This window comes from Phoenix dactylifera, chromosome 1, assembly GCF_051530095.1.
Source record: "Phoenix dactylifera cultivar Ajwa chromosome 1, Ajwa_hap1_PhDact_Kaust_v1.1, whole genome shotgun sequence".
NCBI lineage: Eukaryota > Viridiplantae > Streptophyta > Magnoliopsida > Arecales > Arecaceae > Phoenix > Phoenix dactylifera.
In genome coordinates this window covers 43,934,285-43,953,449 of record NC_143190.1, presented here as the reverse complement: position 1 = coordinate 43,953,449, position 19,165 = coordinate 43,934,285, and the positions used below count along the sequence as shown (strand labels likewise).

Genomic DNA, 19,165 nt, shown 5'->3' with positions numbered 1-19,165 from the left:
TTCAGCTTGAAACTACAAAAGGGAGAATGATTATAGATTGATATATAATTTTTTTACTTGCGGTTACCTTTAAAGATTGGCCACTAGGATAAACAAATATATGTGTATCTGTGTCAAAAGAATACTCTGCAGGAGGTCAAACATTCAGTTCTGAGTGTGCATATTGAAGTGAAAGGGTAAAAAGAACGCATTCTTGTTTCCAATATCTGGCATTAAATCAAACAAACTGCTTCTAAAGATTGAGCAAGAAGCCATCTTACTACACATATATGCTTTCGTGATGGATGAATATCAACGGGATGCACCATGCCAGTCAAACTTCCTCCTCGCCCTGTATCATCAGCAAGTTCAAAAGAATCAGCCTGCATAACAGAGCATGGCCGACCCCTGTTGCAGAAGGATGAACGAGTATGAGATCGTGGTAGTCAAATGTTCATATATAGTTTCTTCTATATATGCCCATGAAGGAAAAATTAAAAAATAAAAGTTGTTAGCGTTAATTAAAAAAGAAATATGAATACAGTTTGTTTGAGAGTTTCATTACATATGAGATCCAGGTGAAGTTTCATTCAGGTCAACAAAAGGACCGGAACAGAAGGAAAATGAGTCTAGAAGAAGATACTGCTGCCTTGCTTACAGAAAGCAAGTGTAGATGCTCGTAAAGCTTATCAGGTATCATCGGGATAAGCTACCCGGACACATTGGCAAACCAGTGGATTCATGTGCATGTGTACAGATGGAAAGAATTTATGCCTTGCTATGTCGTTAATTAATAGTTCATACAACAAGAAGTCTGTTATTTTAGTGTTCAGCAAGGTATCAAAAGCAATTGATAATCCCCAGCAACCTGACAGGTTTCTTCAAAGATCTATAGATTATGATGGATGCTACAAGGAAAAATGGTGCAGTGAGGCCCCAGCAAATTAATTGGCTCTTTGGTGTCTAAGCTCAAATTATTCGTATTTTATGCCCCGGAAATGAAAACATTTTCCTTGTATCAAACCTTGCATGCTTCCTTCTGTCCAGAAACAACCCAAGGAGACGGCAATGTTTTTGCTAACTTGCCTTCTAATCATCTGATCTTAAATGACGAAGTACTTCCCTGCCGCCATCCGGTCATCCAGGTTTCTAGGAAGGCCTTCTCTTGCCCAACTGCCATTACTAGAAATTTAGCACAGAAGCAAACTCTAGTGGATCATTTTTTTTTATCCATTAAGCTGGCTGAGATAGATGTGATACAGCACCCAAGTTCAGGTGATCTTAATCTTCGTACAATTTAGCACCTATGTTTGTGGATCCTTTAAATTACCACAAGGATTTATCGAGATTCTAATTCTTCAAGAATTTGAATATTTCAACAAGTACTACGATAAGAAGGCCTGAACAGAACTGGCCCGCGTATCAGCCATGTTACTAATTTTGAACACGTAAAGATTTGTAAATCGAAGTAATGCAACAAGTTCATTTTGGCACAATTTATTCCTGTGAGTTTGAAGCACAATGACTGATAATCCTTGCAAGAATCCAATTTTAACTGCAAAATTTGAACATATTATCTCAAGTTTCCATCAGGTAGAGAAACCCTTGGCAACTTGAACAGGATAACATGCTAAATTTTTTACAAAGGGCATATGTTAAGAAAGGATCATCCTAGTGACAATTGAAGACTCCAAACAGCCGAAAAGCAGAAAGTTCGACATCAGAAAAGACAGCAACTTCACCGTGAATTCTAGCCTCCCCGTCGCAAAATCCACCGGTGACCATCACCTGGTGGCCTCGCCATCGGTCACCAAGTTCGCCTTCCGGTCGTCCCCCATGCTTATGCAAACCTGCCTGCCGGCCTCGAGGTCGAAAGCCGAATTTCTATCGATCTTCTATAACTTCTAATTTTCTTCTAAGCTTTTTTATAGAAAATCTAAAATATGGTATCTGACAATGCAAATTGAGAGGGCTGTTGGTATTTTATATACCTTGTAAGGCCACCGAATGGCGGTTCTTCTTACAATACTGAAACCTTGTGCTTGCCCTTAATGCAAAGATTGACATATGTAATTTAATGTTAAAGTAGGGGGAGGGACAGCTTCTAACTCTCAGTTCTGCCATCATTTCGGCCAGCCATGGATGGAGTACATCACATCGTCTTTGCTTCCGTTCATATGTTGTGAATTCCAACATTGGAAATTTTAGGCAGCTGAGTAGCGTATCTTTTGTCTTGCATGGCGCAACCTTGAGGCCAGGAAGATGGTTATAAAGAAAGTTGACATCAAGGCTTCAAGTGGGAATTAATTTGCGTAATGTGTACATAATCATATATGATCCTTGAAACCGACCATACGCGTGCAAAGAATTGTGGAGGTAAAACCTTCTAACAGCCAGGCATAGTTTTATGAACTGCCCGAGTGCTCTAATTTCTTGTTTTTATGGCACCACTAAGATCGACAGACCTTACCCAACTGAATGAAGATTTTCAAAGAGAAATTTGATTTCAGAAGTTGCACGTTTGTCACGCTATATTACTAGATCCTCGTATCGTCCTCTGTATATATTTTATATTTAAATGAAATCTGGTCGCCTGGTTTTACTTCGAATAGGTCCTTCCGGCATCAAACAAGTCCAAATAACTAATGAATTTTTGCACCGGGAGCCTCTTGCATGCACCTTTTTATTTTGAAGTCTGTTTAATTACACATCCAATTTGCAAAGCTTATTTCTATGTACATGATATAATAAAAATATCCCATTCTGATCCAAATCTTTTGAAAAGGTACAGCTTAAAACTTAAAAGACACCACCTTTTTTTCGGTTGTATAAAAAAAAAAACACACCACCTTTCAAAGAGTAGTTTAACAAATAGTCTTCCATAATAAAAAGGAACAAACAAAAAACAAGTTAAGACCTCATCATGCACATTCAGCCACTTAAATTTTCCATAAGATATGGCTGATTAATTACAGATTAGATTTTCCTTTCATCTTTTGGGAAGCTTCAAGAAATTTTAAATTTGTAACAGAGATTGATCTGATTTTAACTTTTGGTGTTGCTAGCTGGGCGATCCAATCTAACATTTACAAGCTCGGCAGCAGCACGGGCAGCAGCAGATGCGCGCTCTGCTGAAGCAATGGCTGCTCGAGCTCTCTCCAAAACATCGGACGAGCTCCAGCTTGTACCTGCTTTCTCATCACTAGGCGGCCCCCCTTTCTGAGTGCTGAGTGGTTCAATTTTTTTGGTGCCCTCCAAAGAGACTCCACTCATGAGAGCTGAAGCGTTACTTACTGAGGGGATGGAAGCCACAAGCATTTGATCTTTTTGATTCTCTTTGATAGGTGAAACGGGAAGTCCACTCTTGGGTAACGACATATCCACAGAACTCTCAACAACGGGTCCCTGTAACTTCGAGGGAGTTGATCCATCCTGCATTCCAGAGAAATGTGTTTATGAGTCATGAACAAAGGGATTTTTTCCCCCCTAAAAATTTTAGGGACATAGAGATTGGAAGAAGATAATGATAAAGACTTGTGGTGTTGCAGCATAAGTTGCAGAGTTTTCGTGTTGTCGCATGTTGCCTTTTATATTTGATTAAATCACAAGTACTTCTATTTGGTCAGTGCACAAAAAGAAACATAAGGCCTTCTCAACAGACTAAAGTGGACTGCTGCAATCGATTAACTCCCTACTGTTAACCTTATTCAATGACTAAGAAACTAAGAAACAGAAGAACCTCTCAATTTTGGTGGGAGTGTATTTAACTTAATTCTCACTCCTTTTCTCAGGCATCACCAAGTTCAGGTAACTTACATGACCAACTTAATAACTAAATGAAATTTTACACTTTTAATATGCTTGAGATGGAACTGCAATAACAAGGTAGGCACCAGTAAATTATTCATGAATAAATAAAAAATTGTTTGAAACTTATAGTTTATGCAGGCTTTGGAAGATCTAAGAAACAAATTCAACATAAATAGGGCATATAGGTCCATAGTCTAGTGCTAAGAAAAACAAAAATGAGGTTCCAGTCAAGATGATAACTAAGAGACTGTCCATAATGACTATCTTATTTATTTTGAGATTTACTCTATGGAATAATGAAGCAAGTTAATGACATTGAAGGATCAGTCAGAATCAAAGCAGAATATATAAAATGGGACTCTGGTTTTGAAACGTGATATGCAAGCTGCTGGTAAGTTTGAAGATGGAAGCCCATATGGTGATAAAAGCAGCAGCACTGGATTCAAAGAAACTCTGCAGCATAATAAGTTTTTCTTTCTTAACTACATATAACTGCAGCAACAAGAATGCAAAGACAAATGTGGTAAATCTAATAGTTATAAATGAGCATACTGTTGAGTGTTGAAGCTGTAGAATTGCACCCTTCGGTGACCAAATTATGGAGAAACAATGGAGACAGTACGGCCATGTAGTCAGTCATGTGCAACAATGGCCAAACGTCTTGATCAATAGATGGGATCAGATAGTGCTCCAACAGTCCGATAAAAGGAGGAAGCACATGAAAACCTGCATTGTTGTTGTGACAAAAGACGAAAAGGATGCCTATGACAAGTTGACCCATGGAAATTGATGGCAAACGACTGTGGAAGCCAACTCCAGACGGCATAAGGTTTGGTGATTACGATTAACGTTATAAGATTACAAAACAGTAAAAAAATGAAACTCAGCATTGTTTCCACAAGGACAACAAGAAAAAAAAACAAAGAATAAAAAGCTACAGTTCAGTATAAACTACAAGCTATTTATAAAGGAGATACCTAGAAGCAATTTAGCAACAAGAAAACATACCAGCAAGTCTTCATGTTTTTTACTAAATTCTGCTTCAGTGTTTGATGAGTCCCATTCCACATTGTACTCCTGAGCAATTGCTTTCAAAATCTTAAGCTTTAAATCTGCAGGTGGAGCTCTCACTGCAAGTTTCTCAATGATCTGAAGATATTACTAGTAAGTTGATCTTCTTGCTTAAGATTCCATATCAACAATTTGGAGTAAATAGATGCTTCTTACCGTACGATTGACGCTGCTATCTGGTCGCAGCTCAGAAGCAGCCAAGGTAAACTCCTTCCCATATTTTGCAGTAAATAAATTCCGGACCTGCATCAACTCCGGCAAATCTGAACATCTTGGAGAAGCAAAGATTATGCTAGCAACAGCCTCCTGCAATTCTGAAGGGCAATTCCTGTTACATGGATATGATATTTATGGGTTAAATGGTGAACATGATAATATTATATAAAATCAGCTGAAATTAATTGATTTCATTTGACATTAAATCTTGACTGTTTCTAGAGCAGTTCAAATAAGCATCGATTTACAAATACAAGAAATGGTTAAAACACAACTAAAAGTATGGGCCTGGAAGTCTATTACTTCACAGTTTCTACCAAAGGAGTATGAATTAATGATCTATCTGCCTGTAGACCTCTGTCTCTGTATTTATGCCAGTGTTTACCCATTACATGGAAGCCTCCCCTTAACAGATTTTGTTTTAAGCCATTCAGAATGGGGTTGCCAACTCGTGGAAGCAACAGGAGGGTGGGACCCGACACCGACCATGACCATCTGAAAAAGATGTTGAAGTGTAAAGGAAACATGTCGCAGAGAGGATCAGCTTGTTCAGCATGATCCGACCAACTCTATACATATACTCCATTCTGATCTGATTGTGAGCCCCTCCCTCTCTTGTTGGTGGAGGTCTTAGTTCATCCAACCATGCCAGATGGATGATTGGATCAAGATTTCAAACCTAAAGCAATAGCAAAAGATTTCAATCACTCCTTATTTGTTGGTGCTTGAAAGATGGGTGATTGGACTGGACCCTTCATTAACTTGAGAGAACCTGGAATAGGGAAAAAATGAGTATTTTTTACGCGCGCACGAGAGAGAGGTGATATCTTGGTGTTCAGTAAAATGTAGGAGAAATTAAAACTAAATAATAATAATAATATAAAAAATCCAAATGACTCAGAAGGTGACTACACTATAAACTAAAAGATATAAAAACATAAATATTAAAAAAATGAATAGAGAAAGTGGGGGAGAAGAAAGGGTCTGGTTTGATGTAAAGTAAAAGCAACCAGGAAATGAGCAACTGATATTGTAGTCCCATCATCACAGCAATTCACTATCCAGATGTAGCTCCTATAAACCAAGACCAGAAAGGAGGCTCATTAATCTTTGATGACTAAAACCCTAATTTCAGATTGATGTGGTGAGACACTACCACCTCTTCAATTCCTTTGATTCATTTGATCCCTCAAGCTTCACTGCAAAAGGCTCCCTTTGTGAGGGCCCACATTTTATTGGGCTTGGGGCACCAGCCTGACCCATGAGAAAGGGGGAGGGAGACTCCCGAGCGGGTCTTCTCCCTCCCCTGTTTTCATCTATTCCTCCTCCCCAAATCCACCGGAAGGAAGGAAGAGAGGGAGAGAGAGAGAGAGCCAACTCTCTCTCTTCTTTATTATTTTATCTCCTCTCTCTAGTTGTTGTCCCTTATTAGTCTGTTTTCTCTCTAGTTTAATTCAGGGAGATCATGGACTGTTGGTTAGTCTTGGGGTACTAGATAATTGTAGACCCTTGAGAGGATCCATAGAGAGTTTTGGGTTGTCAGTTATCTTGGGTAATTTTTAATATTGTCTTGGTTCTGTAGAAGAACAATCTATTGGACGAAAGGACGTTGAGCGGAGTTCTGCGTATCCCAGTTTCTAGATCGCCGTGAGGGCGGGTGATTAATCTGTATGAGTTTTTCAACAAAGGATGAGGATTCCTGTACGCCGACCTGCATGATATAAATATTTTTGCACCTATACATGTATGATGTCCTATGATCCTGATAAGTTAGAAGAAAAAAATAGTTTTATATTAAATTATATTTTGATCGTATTTGCTTGTGATTGGCATCATGATGGATGCATGCTTACGCATAACCTACACCTGCATAATTGGATTTATGAATGTGGTTCTTGTGATATGATGGCATTAAATTGTATTTTGATTACATTTGTTTGTAATTGATAGCATGATGGATAAAATCCTGAGCAATACTTACACTTATATAATTGGACTAATGGATATGGCAGATGGACTAACCATGTTATATTGATTGCTTTGTCACGGGCCGGAAACGTGACCATGGTTAGTCTAGGTCAGAAATAAAATGAAAAAGAAAATTGATGTGTGTATATGAATTGATTAAATGAATAGGGACTTTGGGCTTATCTCGTTATTATTGATTGCCCTATCACAGGCTGGAAATGTGATACTATCGATTGCCCCATCACAGACTGAAAATGTGATACTATCAATTGCCCCATCATAGGCTGGAAATGTGATACTATCGATTTTCCCGTCACGGGCCGGAAACGTGACCGGGATGTAGCCAAAGTCAGAAAGATAATTGATCCGGATCAAGTTAATATAGAATGGAAAGAAAAAGCATTGAAAATAATAATGAAAATTTATGAGCTATCATATGCTATATCATTTTTGTATGGCTGGACTTTCATTGATGTTTGACGTACATACTTATATTGATTATTTGAGCCTGTTGACAACCGGTTTATGATTTCATGACATGTGCATCAATTTCTTGTGGTTTCAAATCTATATTATTATTGTATTGGTGTGGATGTATAGGGGTTCTTACTGGGCTGTAAAGCTCACCCCCCTTCTTTTTTCTCTTTTCAGAGTTGCAGGATACATAGACATGGATGGGTTGGGCGCGAAGCGCGAGCATTAAAGTTATTAGTTAGTTAGTTAGTTTATCTTTCTTTGATGCCAATGAGCATTTGAAGATCTTGTAATTGAACCAATTTAATTATCTGGACATGTTAGATTTATCTATTTGAATTAAGTAATTAACTATGGAATTATCGGATTTTTGTTCATCTTAGGCCTTGCATGATCTTTAGGGCACTGCTCTAGGGCTCATGCAGCCGGTCGCGTACCGGACCCGGATGCTGGGATCGGAGCGTGACAGAGTCGTATCAGAGCTTAAGGTTAAGGTATCCTAGGGTTTAGGTTCAGGTGAGTGTGAGTGGAGAATTATGATAGAAAGACTATCAGAGCCTTGGTTTATAATCACTTGAGATTGGAACAAGAATGATATTATAATCTAAGGTTTAAGACCACTAGGGACTGTGGCCTTAGTAGCATTAGAGTTTGAGGTTTAAGATCATTGGGGATAGTGACAAAATTAGAACCAAAGCATAAGTTTAGGATCGCCAGGTATTGCGATAGAATTGTGTCAGATCTTGAGGTTATGATCATTCTAAACTTGACATAAAGTAGCAGAATTAAATTCAATGCTTAGGTGTAAGATCACTAGGCATTGTGATAAAATATAAGTATTAGGTTTGATATTCGATGAGTACGAAACGATTGGATAAATTGTCTCTGATCATAATACGAGAGGTTAGACCTAACGTAAGTGTATGAAGGTTAACCATGGCATATCAGTTATACCATATTTAGATATTGTGTCAATGATTTGGAAGTTCAAACTTGATATGGGTGTAGATGTAATAGTACTTTTGCTTTTGCTGTTAATTTTTAGAGTAGATTTTGTGCATGGATCTATCATAGTATTGGAGTGATTTAAGAAAGATTTTTCATAATATTAGAGTAGATTGTTTTTCGAGGTTAAATCTGTATATGGATTATATTTGGTATTGGCATGTTTGGATATTGCAATAGGTGTATTTCTATTAGTAGATTAAATTCTTAAGGCCATAGAGTATGCAAATTGGTGAAAATTCTAGTAAATCGAATTCTCATATTTGGATCGGGCTATTAGATTTTTCTTATAATTGTTAGAGAATATTGAATGTGTAATTTAAACTAAAGTCTAGATTTATGATCTAACCAGGAATCTGTCATTGAGTAGAGATTTAGATTTTGAGATGCTTATGTGAGTTATCATATGTAGCATTGATCATACATATTAAGAATCTTGGCGAAGAAAGATTTGAAGGTTGATATAGTTAATTTCTAATTATAGTGATATTGGCTCAATGATTTTTAACCCATTGAATCCGGAGTAAATCCTATTGGGAGGAAGATGAATCTAGACTGTCTAATCGAATTGCTAAGGAAATCCAAAGTTAATTAAACCTAAATATTTTGGATTCTAAGTTGTGGAGATCATGCAGTGACCTTAAACTTGACTAATGACTTAAGAGTTAGTTATGGTAAGTATACTCTACATAAATTGAGGACAGAGAGATCTGGAAGTTCTGCTCAATTAAAATTTTGAAATTTCGATTTTCTTACTCCTAGTGTAAAGTGATATTTCGGTCATAAATTATTTAGAGGCTTTAGAGTATTTAATGAATTAAATCAGAGTGTGCAGCGGAAGTGTGGTGGTTTGAGTTATTTTGAAACTGGTTAAGGACATTAATATTTGCTCTAAAAGGTATTATGATGGAACACTTGAGTTAGTTTCTAGCAGAGAAGAATGTTGTTGATTCTATGGATGATCTAAAGGTAGCTATGTTGATTCTATGGATGATCTAGAGGTTGCTAAGTAATTTTCACCAGTGGGTTCTTTTGTTGACAACTTTTGGAAAAAACTTGGGCATCTTAAATTTAGCATTAACGGTTGATGATTCCTTGGTTGGTCTTAGACTTGGAATGTTTTAACATGGATCTGCTATTTGTTGGGATGATGTGAGCAAAAAAAAATTATTAGGCCCAAAGATAGTGCAACAGACCATAGATAAGGTGCAAGTGATCAGAGAACGACTTCGTACAGCTCAGAATCGTCAAAAGAGTTATACTGATAATAGAAGGAGAAAACTAAAATTTTAAATTGGGGATCATATGTTTTTAAGCGTCACCCACTAAAGGCATGATGAGATTTGGGATTCGTGGTAAATTAAGCCCTAGGTATGTTGATCTATTTGAGATTCTGGATAGAGTTGAAGAGGTGGCATACCGACTGGCTTTACCACCGGCTTTATCCAGTGTGCACAATGTATTTTATGTGTCAATGTTGAAGAAATATGTCCCAGACCCGAGTCATGTGGTAGCATATGAGCCATTACATCTTCATGAGGTTTTATGAGCCATTACATCTTCATGAGGTTTTATGAGCCATTACATCTTCATAAGGATTTGACCTATGAGGAGTTTCCCACACGAATTGTGGACAGAAAAGATCAGGTACTACGACATCGAACCATTCCTTTTGTGAAGGTGCAATGGAATAATCATATGGAAAGAGAGGCTACTTGGGAGCTCGAAGAAGAGATGAAGGTCAAGCATTCGCAACAATTTGAAACTTTAGGTATGCTAATTTCGAGGACGAAATTTTTTTTAGGGGGGGAATGTGAGGGCTCATATTTCATTGGGCTTGGGGCACCAGCCCGACCCATAAGAAAGGGGGAGGGAGACTCCCGAGTGGGTCTTCTCCCTCCCTTGTTTCCATCTATTCCTCCTCCCCAAATCCACTGGAAGGAAGAGAGGGAGAGAGAGAGAGCCAACTCTCTCTCTTCTTTATTATTTTATCTCCTCTCTCTAGTTGCTGTCGCTTATTAGTATGTTTTCTGTCTAGTTTAATTCAGGAAGATCATGGACTGTTGGTTAGTCTTGGGGTACTAGATACTTGTAGACCCTTGAGAGGATCAATAGAGAGTTTTGGGTTGTCAGATATCTTGGGTAATTTTTAATATTGTCTTGGTTCTGTAGAAGAACAATTTATTGGACAAAAGGACATTAAGCGGAGTTCTGCGCATCCCAGTTTCTAGATCGCCGTGAGGGTGGGTGATTAGTCTGTCTGAGTTTTTCAACAAAGGATAAGGATTCCTGTACGCCAACCTACATGATATAAATATTTTTGCACCTATATATGTATGATGTGCTATGATCCAGATAAGTTAGAAAAAAAATAGTTTTATATTAAATTATATTTTGATTGTATTTTCTTGTGATTGGTATCATGATGGATGCATGCTTACGTATAACCTACACCTGCATAATTGGATTTATGAATGTGGTTCTTATGATATGATGGTATTAAATCGTATTTTGATCACATTTGTTTGTAATTGATAGTATGATGCATACAATCCTGAGCATAACTTACACTTATATAATTGGACTAATGGATATGGTGGATGGACTAACCATGTTATATTGATTGCCCTGTCACGGGCCGAAAACGTGACCATGGTTAGTCTAGGTCAGAAATAAAGTGGAAAAGAGAATTGATGTGTGTGTATGAATTGATTAAATGAATAGGAACTTTGGGCTTATCTCGTTATTATTGATTGCCCCATCACAGGCTGGAAATGTGATACTATCGGTTGCCCCATCACAGGCTGGAAATATGATACTATTGATTGCCCCATCACAGACTGAAAATGTGATACTATCGATTGCCCTGTCACGGGCCGGAAACGTGACCGGGATGTAGCCAATGTCGGAAAGATAATTGATCCGAATCAAGTTAATATAGAATGGAAAGAAAAAGCATTGAAAATAATAATGAAGATTTATGAGCTATCATATGCTATATAATTTTTGTATGGCTGGACTTTAATTGATGTTTGACGTACATACTTATATTGATTATTTGAGCCTGTTGATAGCCGGTTTATGATTTCATGACATGTGCAATTTCTTGTGGTTTCAAATCTACATTATTATTGTGTTGGTGTGGATGTATAGGGGTTCTTACTGCGTTGTAAAGCTCACCCCCCTTCTTTCTCTTTTCAGAGTTGCAGGATACATAGACATGGATGGGTTGGGCGCGGAGCGCGAGCATTAAAGTTATTAGTTAGTTAGTTTATCTTTCTTTGATGCCGATGAGCATTTGAAGATCTTGTAATTGAACCAATTTGATTAATTGGACATGTTAGATTTATCTATTTGAATTAAATAATTAACTGTGGAATTATCGGATTTTTGTTCATCTTAGGCCTTGCATGATCTTTAGGGCACTGCTCTAGGGCTCATGCGGCCGATCGGGTACCGGACCCGGGTGCTGGGTTCGGGGCGTGACACCCTTGATTACGGAAAAAAAGAATTCCTATAGAAAGGTTGAGAGCTGCAACAGAAAACCATCATATATAACCAATTGATTGGACCTCATCGAAACCATACCCTTTTTGTCGACCCTAAATGTTGAAAAGGAAGAACCCCAGTCAAACCTCCTCCCTATAATATTACAATTTCATGCATATGGCCTGGGGAAAGCTTTTTGCTTCCAACTCCATCCTAAAAATAAAGATAAAAAATAAAAAGTAAAGAGGGAGAGAGAGAAAAGCAGCACATGCAAGATAGCGGTTTGGGAAAAAGGGTCACAGATGTGATACTAGATGGTGATCGTATCTACACGCAACACATCCACCCTACACTCGAAAGCAAAAAAGAAAAATCCTTATCCAGAAAATTAAAATGACAAAAAGAAGAGTGTAAACGAATTTTTCTATAAATGTTAGAGAGCAACTGATCATGGGTGTGCTAGGCAACACAATTGGATGCATCTAATGATGACAGCTGAGCCATGATCTGATCCACCCTTTGGAACAGAGTTTAGAACAGGGGTTTGGGAAACAGACTTGTTCAAGAAGCTTACAGTTGGCAATGGAAACAGACTCCAAGCTAGAGTGGAATTTTTAAGATCTGAGTCGGAGAAATCTCCAATCTGTTGGGTTGCTGAAGTGTTAGCAATTAACACCTAAAACATTTTTCTTCAAAAAAAAAACATGGTATTAGGGGAAGATGCATAAGCCCTATGCTTGACCGCTGATTTGGACTTTACCACTAAAGAATTTTCTTTTTCAACCTGGGTTGAGAGATAGTCATACAAGTGCAAGCTTATGACACCATTATGTGGGGCAGAGTTCTGGTTTAGCATCAGGGTGTCTATAAAGTTAACAAAGAGTGGCAATATTGTTGAGTGCTGAAGGCAGCACGGTTTAGGCTCAAAATGAGTTTGGCAAGATGAAAGAGCAAGACAAATTCACTGGATAAGATCCATAAATGCTTTAGCATAAAACTCAAGCCTGGAGTTAATAACACTCGAACACCATGTTAGAATGTAGAGAAGAGCAGATAAGTGTGGAGACCTAACATATATCATCTGCATAGGGTCAAGCCAACAATCTAAATGCAAAGGAACACCCACACATACATGTTAAACTAACCAAGTGGTGAGCTTGCCACTAGAAATATAAAACAGTACATAAGAGGCACTGTTCCTCAAACTGTTGGTGAAGCTATTCATTATTCAACAAGATAAGCAACATTGGAACAATTTTCTTTGAAGCCAGAAATATTTGAAATTAAGTATATGCTGCCTAATATATTCTCTGTACCCTATTTCCTGTTTTACAATCAAATGTGGCTCAGCCTAGTTCCATCCCCGTGAAAACAGTCTATGAAGTTCGAAGATCATGACGGTTGGTGGACTCCAAATCATCAGAGATGATTCTTGAAGTGTTATATATAATGATAAATTCTCAAGAACATAAATACATGTATGTGTATATACATATTATATATACATATAATACATATCTGTGTATATGTTTAACAGGTATGTGCAATAAAAAAACACACCTTTGGGTTTCAAGAATGGGAACACGCGCAAGAACAAATTCACAAAACAGCTCTATGATCTCATAGGCAGCCAATATATTCTGTTCACGTATAACATGCTCCACCTACATTAACATCAATAAATCAAAAGAATCGGTGAAATATTATCATAAATAATTAGGCAATTGATAACAAGATAGCTAATAGACTAAAAGTTTTTATTATACCCGAATTCGAGCAATGGCTTCTTGCCCAGTCTGAAGATATTGAGAGATCTCTTTGCGCATATTCTTCAGTTGCAACTCTCTCTTATTATGCAGTAATTTGATCCGTGAGATGGCCAAATTCAAGCAAGTCTTGCTAATAAATGATCAAAAATGTTCGGTTAAAGATACATTCTCAAGCATTAGTTTCCTTGAAATATAAGACTCTGCTCATAAAGTCAAATAATAGCCCAGAATAAATGCGAAAGAATGAGAAAGCCCCAAAATATGAATAACTAAAAATGAAAATCATTCCAAAGAATGCAAACTACAATTATAAAGATCTATGCAAGACAAAATATGCAAGCTGATAGAGCTCAAGTGCATGAGGATCATTCTATTTGGGCTTCTCCACACTCCCTTTTTCAACGGTAAGTAGGAGATTGAAAATTTCTTCTTGGATGATAGATTTTTCTATTAAAAAAAAAAAAAGTAAAGGTCTGGATATATTATCCAGGGAGCTAAAGAAGCCAGATCTTTAGCAGTTTTTCTCTTCCAAGGTTGGTTTGCAAGGAAGACTGGCAGCCAGAAAAAATTTCAAGATTTCCTTAAAACTCCAAAATCTAAATTTATTCAGTTTAGCTTGGAAAAGAATTAAATCCAAAGTCGTTTTCAAAGTTTTAGCTCTATTGCCATATGATGCCATACATAATGCATGTACATAAAACGAGTTTCAAGTACAGAATACAGGGCCATACTGGTCAGATGCTAGCATGGTATGTATCATGGTGCAGTTCCTTATCGGCTCATGGTTTGCTGATATGGGTCTATACAGCACATGATACATCCTGGTATGCCCTGTGGCATGGTCAATTTTCAAACCTAGTGATCATCTTGTGTTAATTATATCACTCATCAATTTCTTCATTCCAGAAAGCTTTTTAAAAATATCAGACTCAGATTTGCAAGTTCGGAAAAGAAAATGGAAACATTCCGGTATTGGATGCAATAAATTCAACAAAAGGTGAGTTCTTACAAAGTTGAAGAGTGCTTTCCTTTTTTTGTTTTTTTGTCGAGTTTTTGGGAGATTTTTTAAGGAAAAGAGGATGGGGTAGTAGATTGGACCTGAATAGGATGCAATACTTCAGCTCAAAATTGTAAGATTTAAGATCAGATCTTATTTATAAGGTGACAAGTTCCACAATCCAAGAGGTTCTAGGAATATCACTAATTCACTGTCCTCTTCTGTAGGATCATACTTTTATACTAAAAAATTGAACAATGAAAACAATTCATAAAATGTAAAGAATGAATCTTTAATTTTTGGGGTTTTTGTATGTATACCATTCAAAAAATGCTAATTTATTTGAATTTTGACAAGTGAAATGTACAGATATACCACTCAAAAAGTCTGAACCTTGCACACATGCCCCTTAGAAAATCTTATGTTTGCATATCTACCCTCCTACAATCTGAAACTTGCAGATAAGCCCCTATGATTAGATGACTTCCTTAAATCAAGAGTTATATTAAAATATTACATTACTAATTTTCCTTTCCACGGATTTTTGTACATATAATCTTTGAAAAGTGCTAAATTGCTTATTCATCCATCAAAAAAAGGAAATTGCATATATACCATCAGAACAAAGTTTTAAATATAGCCTTCAAAATTAAAAGCAAAAACAAATGCAATGAAATGTAAAATTAGTAAGTAGATAAGTTATGTGCCTTTTAACCCCCAAAAAAATAAGCTTAGAAAGACAAAGTTGGTGTATCATGACAGGATGGGTATATATGCATATTTCATACTTCAAGGGTTAACCTTTTGAAGGTAAACCTTTCTCGAAAAAATGAAGGATAAATACAAAAATAAGAATTCTTGAGGTGTATATATTTCAAAAATATTTTAGATCTTAAATTTTGAGAATTATTCAAAGCTTCACTCTCAAAATGTATCTATATGCAAAAAGATCAATATATTCTATAATTGTGTTGAATATATTTTCTTGAGTTGTCTTATTCAAGAATTATTTTTTATCACCATGCTACTACTCAAAATTCGACAAGGTATGCATATGATGCAGTAGCATGTCAACACTTGGCATGCATTGGCAAAGAGAAATACAAGAACTAATATTCTGAGGTACACTATTTTACTCATAGTTCTTAGAACTCAAGCTAATTTTCATTACTATATCTATCGTGTAGACATGTTTCAATGAAATAAACATAGCTCTAACCAACTTATATAAACATAGGATTATAAATTAACATAGAAATTTATGTTGATTGTAGGTTAAAATGTGCATAGCATAGTTACAAGTTACTTTTCATAAAATTTAACATGGCATAACTACTTTACACATTAACAATATACAAAAGCTCAAAACTTAGAATAACCACTACAAAGGGACATCTAACTCTGTTTACACATTAATAAGACATCCTGTCAGTGTTGTTCATATGTTAGTACCGGTACAATGGGGAACTCATATACTCGTAGTATTTTACGAAGCTTATGAATTATGGTTTGTTTAGATTTCTGATTTTTGGTTCAAAATGGAACAACAATCATTTACTTTTATGCTGTCCAATCTGTCTGTAGTCCAGCCATCAGATTGTCATAAGAAGTTAAATATCAGAAAAATAAAAACACAAGCAAGAGCTCCAGACCATTAATGTTGTTCAAGATGGTCTAAATTGGCAAAGAAGACACTTAGGATGTGAAGTAACTAATATTCTTTTTCCAAACAAATCATAAAATAGTTCATTTTCTTATAGTATTTCCAGGTGATGAAAGTTGCATTTCCTATATGTGGCATAAGCTATTCTTTAAGGATACTGAAGGAAAGAAACAAAGCATCCCAAGTTTTAATTTGTTTGGTTAAGCTGCATACGTATGGGAGTTTTTGTGGGTAAAAATCAATTGTCTAGCAAACAAAAGGCCAAAAATAACCTTTGCAGTTAATGTATTGACCCTGTTATGCTTACTCCCAGAGCTCCAAATTAAAATGTGGTAGTGCTGATCCTGAGGTATCCAATGTCACAATTAGATAAGGTCTTACAAATGAAAGAACTCCCGAATGTTGAGGTCTACTCTCATGTAGACAATGCTAGAACTTCATGGACAGATGCGCCACCACAGGTTATTTATCATTTCTTAGAAGAAATCTAGTCAGCTCAGAAGTCTAAGAAAATAATGTGGAGTTTAAATGCAATAAAAAATGAAGCATACATGTCAACAGTTCGCAATGCTTGGGATTGAAAGTGGTTTAAATCCATCAAGAAGAAAATGAATTCAATGTTAAACATGTTGAGCACATTGCTTTGCACTAACTAGCCAAATTCATATGTGAAATGGAAGATCCTTTCAATGTTTTTACAAGGTTTCATAGTTGATACATTCTTTGACAAGTTTCAAAGAATGGAGGGGGAATTTTAAAGTTAGAGGTTTTTTACATTTTGGATTGATTTGGAGTGGTTAAGAATCAGTATGTACTTAATAGTACAAGTTTGTTGAAAAAATCACATACTCTCTTTATTACAAAGAAGTTTTAGTCAAATTCCAGTATTCCACCCCAGACACAAAAATGGCTGATAATAACCGAAGAGGCAGCACAAAAATTTGATTAAGAACCTACAAGACCCTATTTCCACTCCACTTCTTTCCCCTTTCTTCAAGTATTACCTTGTATTTCCTCATTTTATTCCGATGTTATTCATATCTCATATCAAAACACACAAATATTAACAATCAACAGCTGCATAATGTTTCTGCATCAAGAAATTAAGCAACTAGTCACCAGTGCATTATTCTTTCTAATTCAGTAGTTGACAAACATCATGAAAAGATCCAAAAAGCACATCCCCGAAGAACAAGATGATTGCTGAAGGGAGATCTAAAATGCTCAAAGAGATTTCTACTAGTTGTAGACAACTCTAGCGACCTACATATAACAAGTCCATCTAATGTTACCAGACATTTTACTAATAAATGAAAAAAAAACACAAAATGATATTTTTCCCTTCTTCAGTGATTGAAGAGGGAAAACAAAGAAAGAGTAACGCAACCAATAACTTGCCGGACCAAGAAATGCATGCTTGTCAAACGGTTGGTAATATTCAGAGGGTCCTCGGGATACAAAATTGTTCATTCCCCGTCAAAAATTATACTTTGCCCACCAAATCGTATTAAAGATTTAAAGAAAGTGGCCGTGCGTGGAAAATAGGATTCCATCAAGAAACACATCAAATCGAAACCAATTCCATTTTTCTACAACCAACAATATCAAGAAATCAGTGCATAAAACCTCACTATTGCGAATTTTCTCAGAGTATTAACAGAGAACTGATAACGACTGTCGACAAAAGGGGTAAAAGGCCGTTTCTTTCGCTATGAACCTCTTGTCAGGGATCACAACTCGACGAATCTAACCAATATGATAAAAAGGGAAGAATAGAATGAAAGAAAAAGGAATAGATTAACCAAAAATAATTGAACGAACGAACGAACCATCTTGCTCCGAGTGTAGCCCTGTTGAACAGCGAATTCAGAACGGACATCTTCCCGACGAAGGCAGCTGCTACGAATCGTAGAGATATTTGGATAAGTTTACCAAATTGTAGACGAGAAACGACCTTTTTCTGTTTTTGGGTACACGATCGGAACCCTAGGAGAGGAGATCGAGAATTCTTTCGCTGGAACACGATAAGTTGGGAATCCAACGTTCGTCGACTGTTTCCCCACGGCTGAACAGCGGGCACCGACGAAGCAACAGATCTTCTTTCTTGAAACTTTATGCAGCACCGCCCTATTCACCGCATTGCCGATCTGTGAGATTGACTAGTCCGTACGGTACCCGGACTGTGCGAATCATTGGGAGCCAGATCAGCAACGGAAGTCGTTGCGATCGCAGCGGCGGTTTAGATGCCGGGGGATATCTTTTATCTGTTACGGGCGGAGATCCTACAGGATTTGACCATCGCGGTGGTAGCAGGGGAGGATACAAATTAGTCGGATCGGATCGGATCGAGTCGAATCTTAGGTGGTTCCAATTTGACCTGATTTTTTGTTCGGATTCTAATTTTGAACTCAGATCCGATCTGGTTGAAAATCGGATCGGATCGAATCTGGATCTGAGTCAAGTTGGATTCGGATCCAAATCAGATCCAATTTTTTGTGTTTTTAGAAAAGAATTTGGGCAAATCTAATTTGGTCATATGATATGAGGTGCTGGGTGACCCATGACTTCAGAGACTTGCAATTGACCTCCAGTCGGAACAGATGACCCATGACTACTAACTTAGTCGAGTCTGCAAGCCAAATTTCATATCACACTATTTTTTGTCCATATGACTGATTAAACGGAACTTGGTGTCTCTTAGCTCCCCTCTCACGAGGATAAAAA

At 36.9% G+C, this 19,165-nt stretch overlaps 1 protein-coding gene across 2 annotated transcripts; it reads right to left on the bottom strand.

Annotated features, from left to right (window-relative positions):
• Positions 1–2,771: 2,771 nt before the first annotated feature.
• On the bottom strand, positions 2,772–18,557 carry LOC103712811 (Regulator of Vps4 activity in the MVB pathway protein). Of its 2 annotated transcripts, XM_039125797.3 has the most exons (6): positions 18,271–18,557; positions 13,779–13,911; positions 13,573–13,676; positions 5,017–5,188; positions 4,798–4,938; positions 2,772–3,411 (listed from the first exon to the last, which is right to left on the bottom strand). In XM_039125797.3, exons 1-6 carry the CDS (start codon positions 18,318–18,320, stop codon positions 3,025–3,027), a joined length of 987 nt encoding a protein of 328 aa, XP_038981725.3. In that variant the 5' UTR covers positions 18,321–18,557; the 3' UTR covers positions 2,772–3,024. The 2 variants fall into 2 exon arrangements, with proteins under 2 accessions (XP_038981725.3, XP_088558527.2); XM_088702401.2 differs by lacking the exons at positions 13,573–13,676; positions 13,779–13,911; positions 18,271–18,557 and adding an exon at positions 5,462–5,571.
• Between the last annotated feature and the right edge of the window lie 608 nt (positions 18,558–19,165).

What these genes read in the sequence shown, in the direction of transcription:
- LOC103712811 (XM_039125797.3), bottom strand. Translation starts at nt 18,320, where the DNA reads ATGTCCGTTCTGAATTCGCTGTTCAACAGGGCTACACTCGGAGCAAGA. An exon ending in ATAGCAGCGTCAATCGTACG is followed by an intron (nt 4,939 to 5,016) that starts GTAAGAAGCATC and finishes TAATATCTTCAG; the next exon opens with ATCATTGAGAAACTTGCAGT. An exon ending in AAAAACATGAAGACTTGCTG is followed by an intron (nt 3,412 to 4,797) that starts GTATGTTTTCTT and finishes TCTGGAATGCAG; the next exon opens with GATGGATCAACTCCCTCGAA.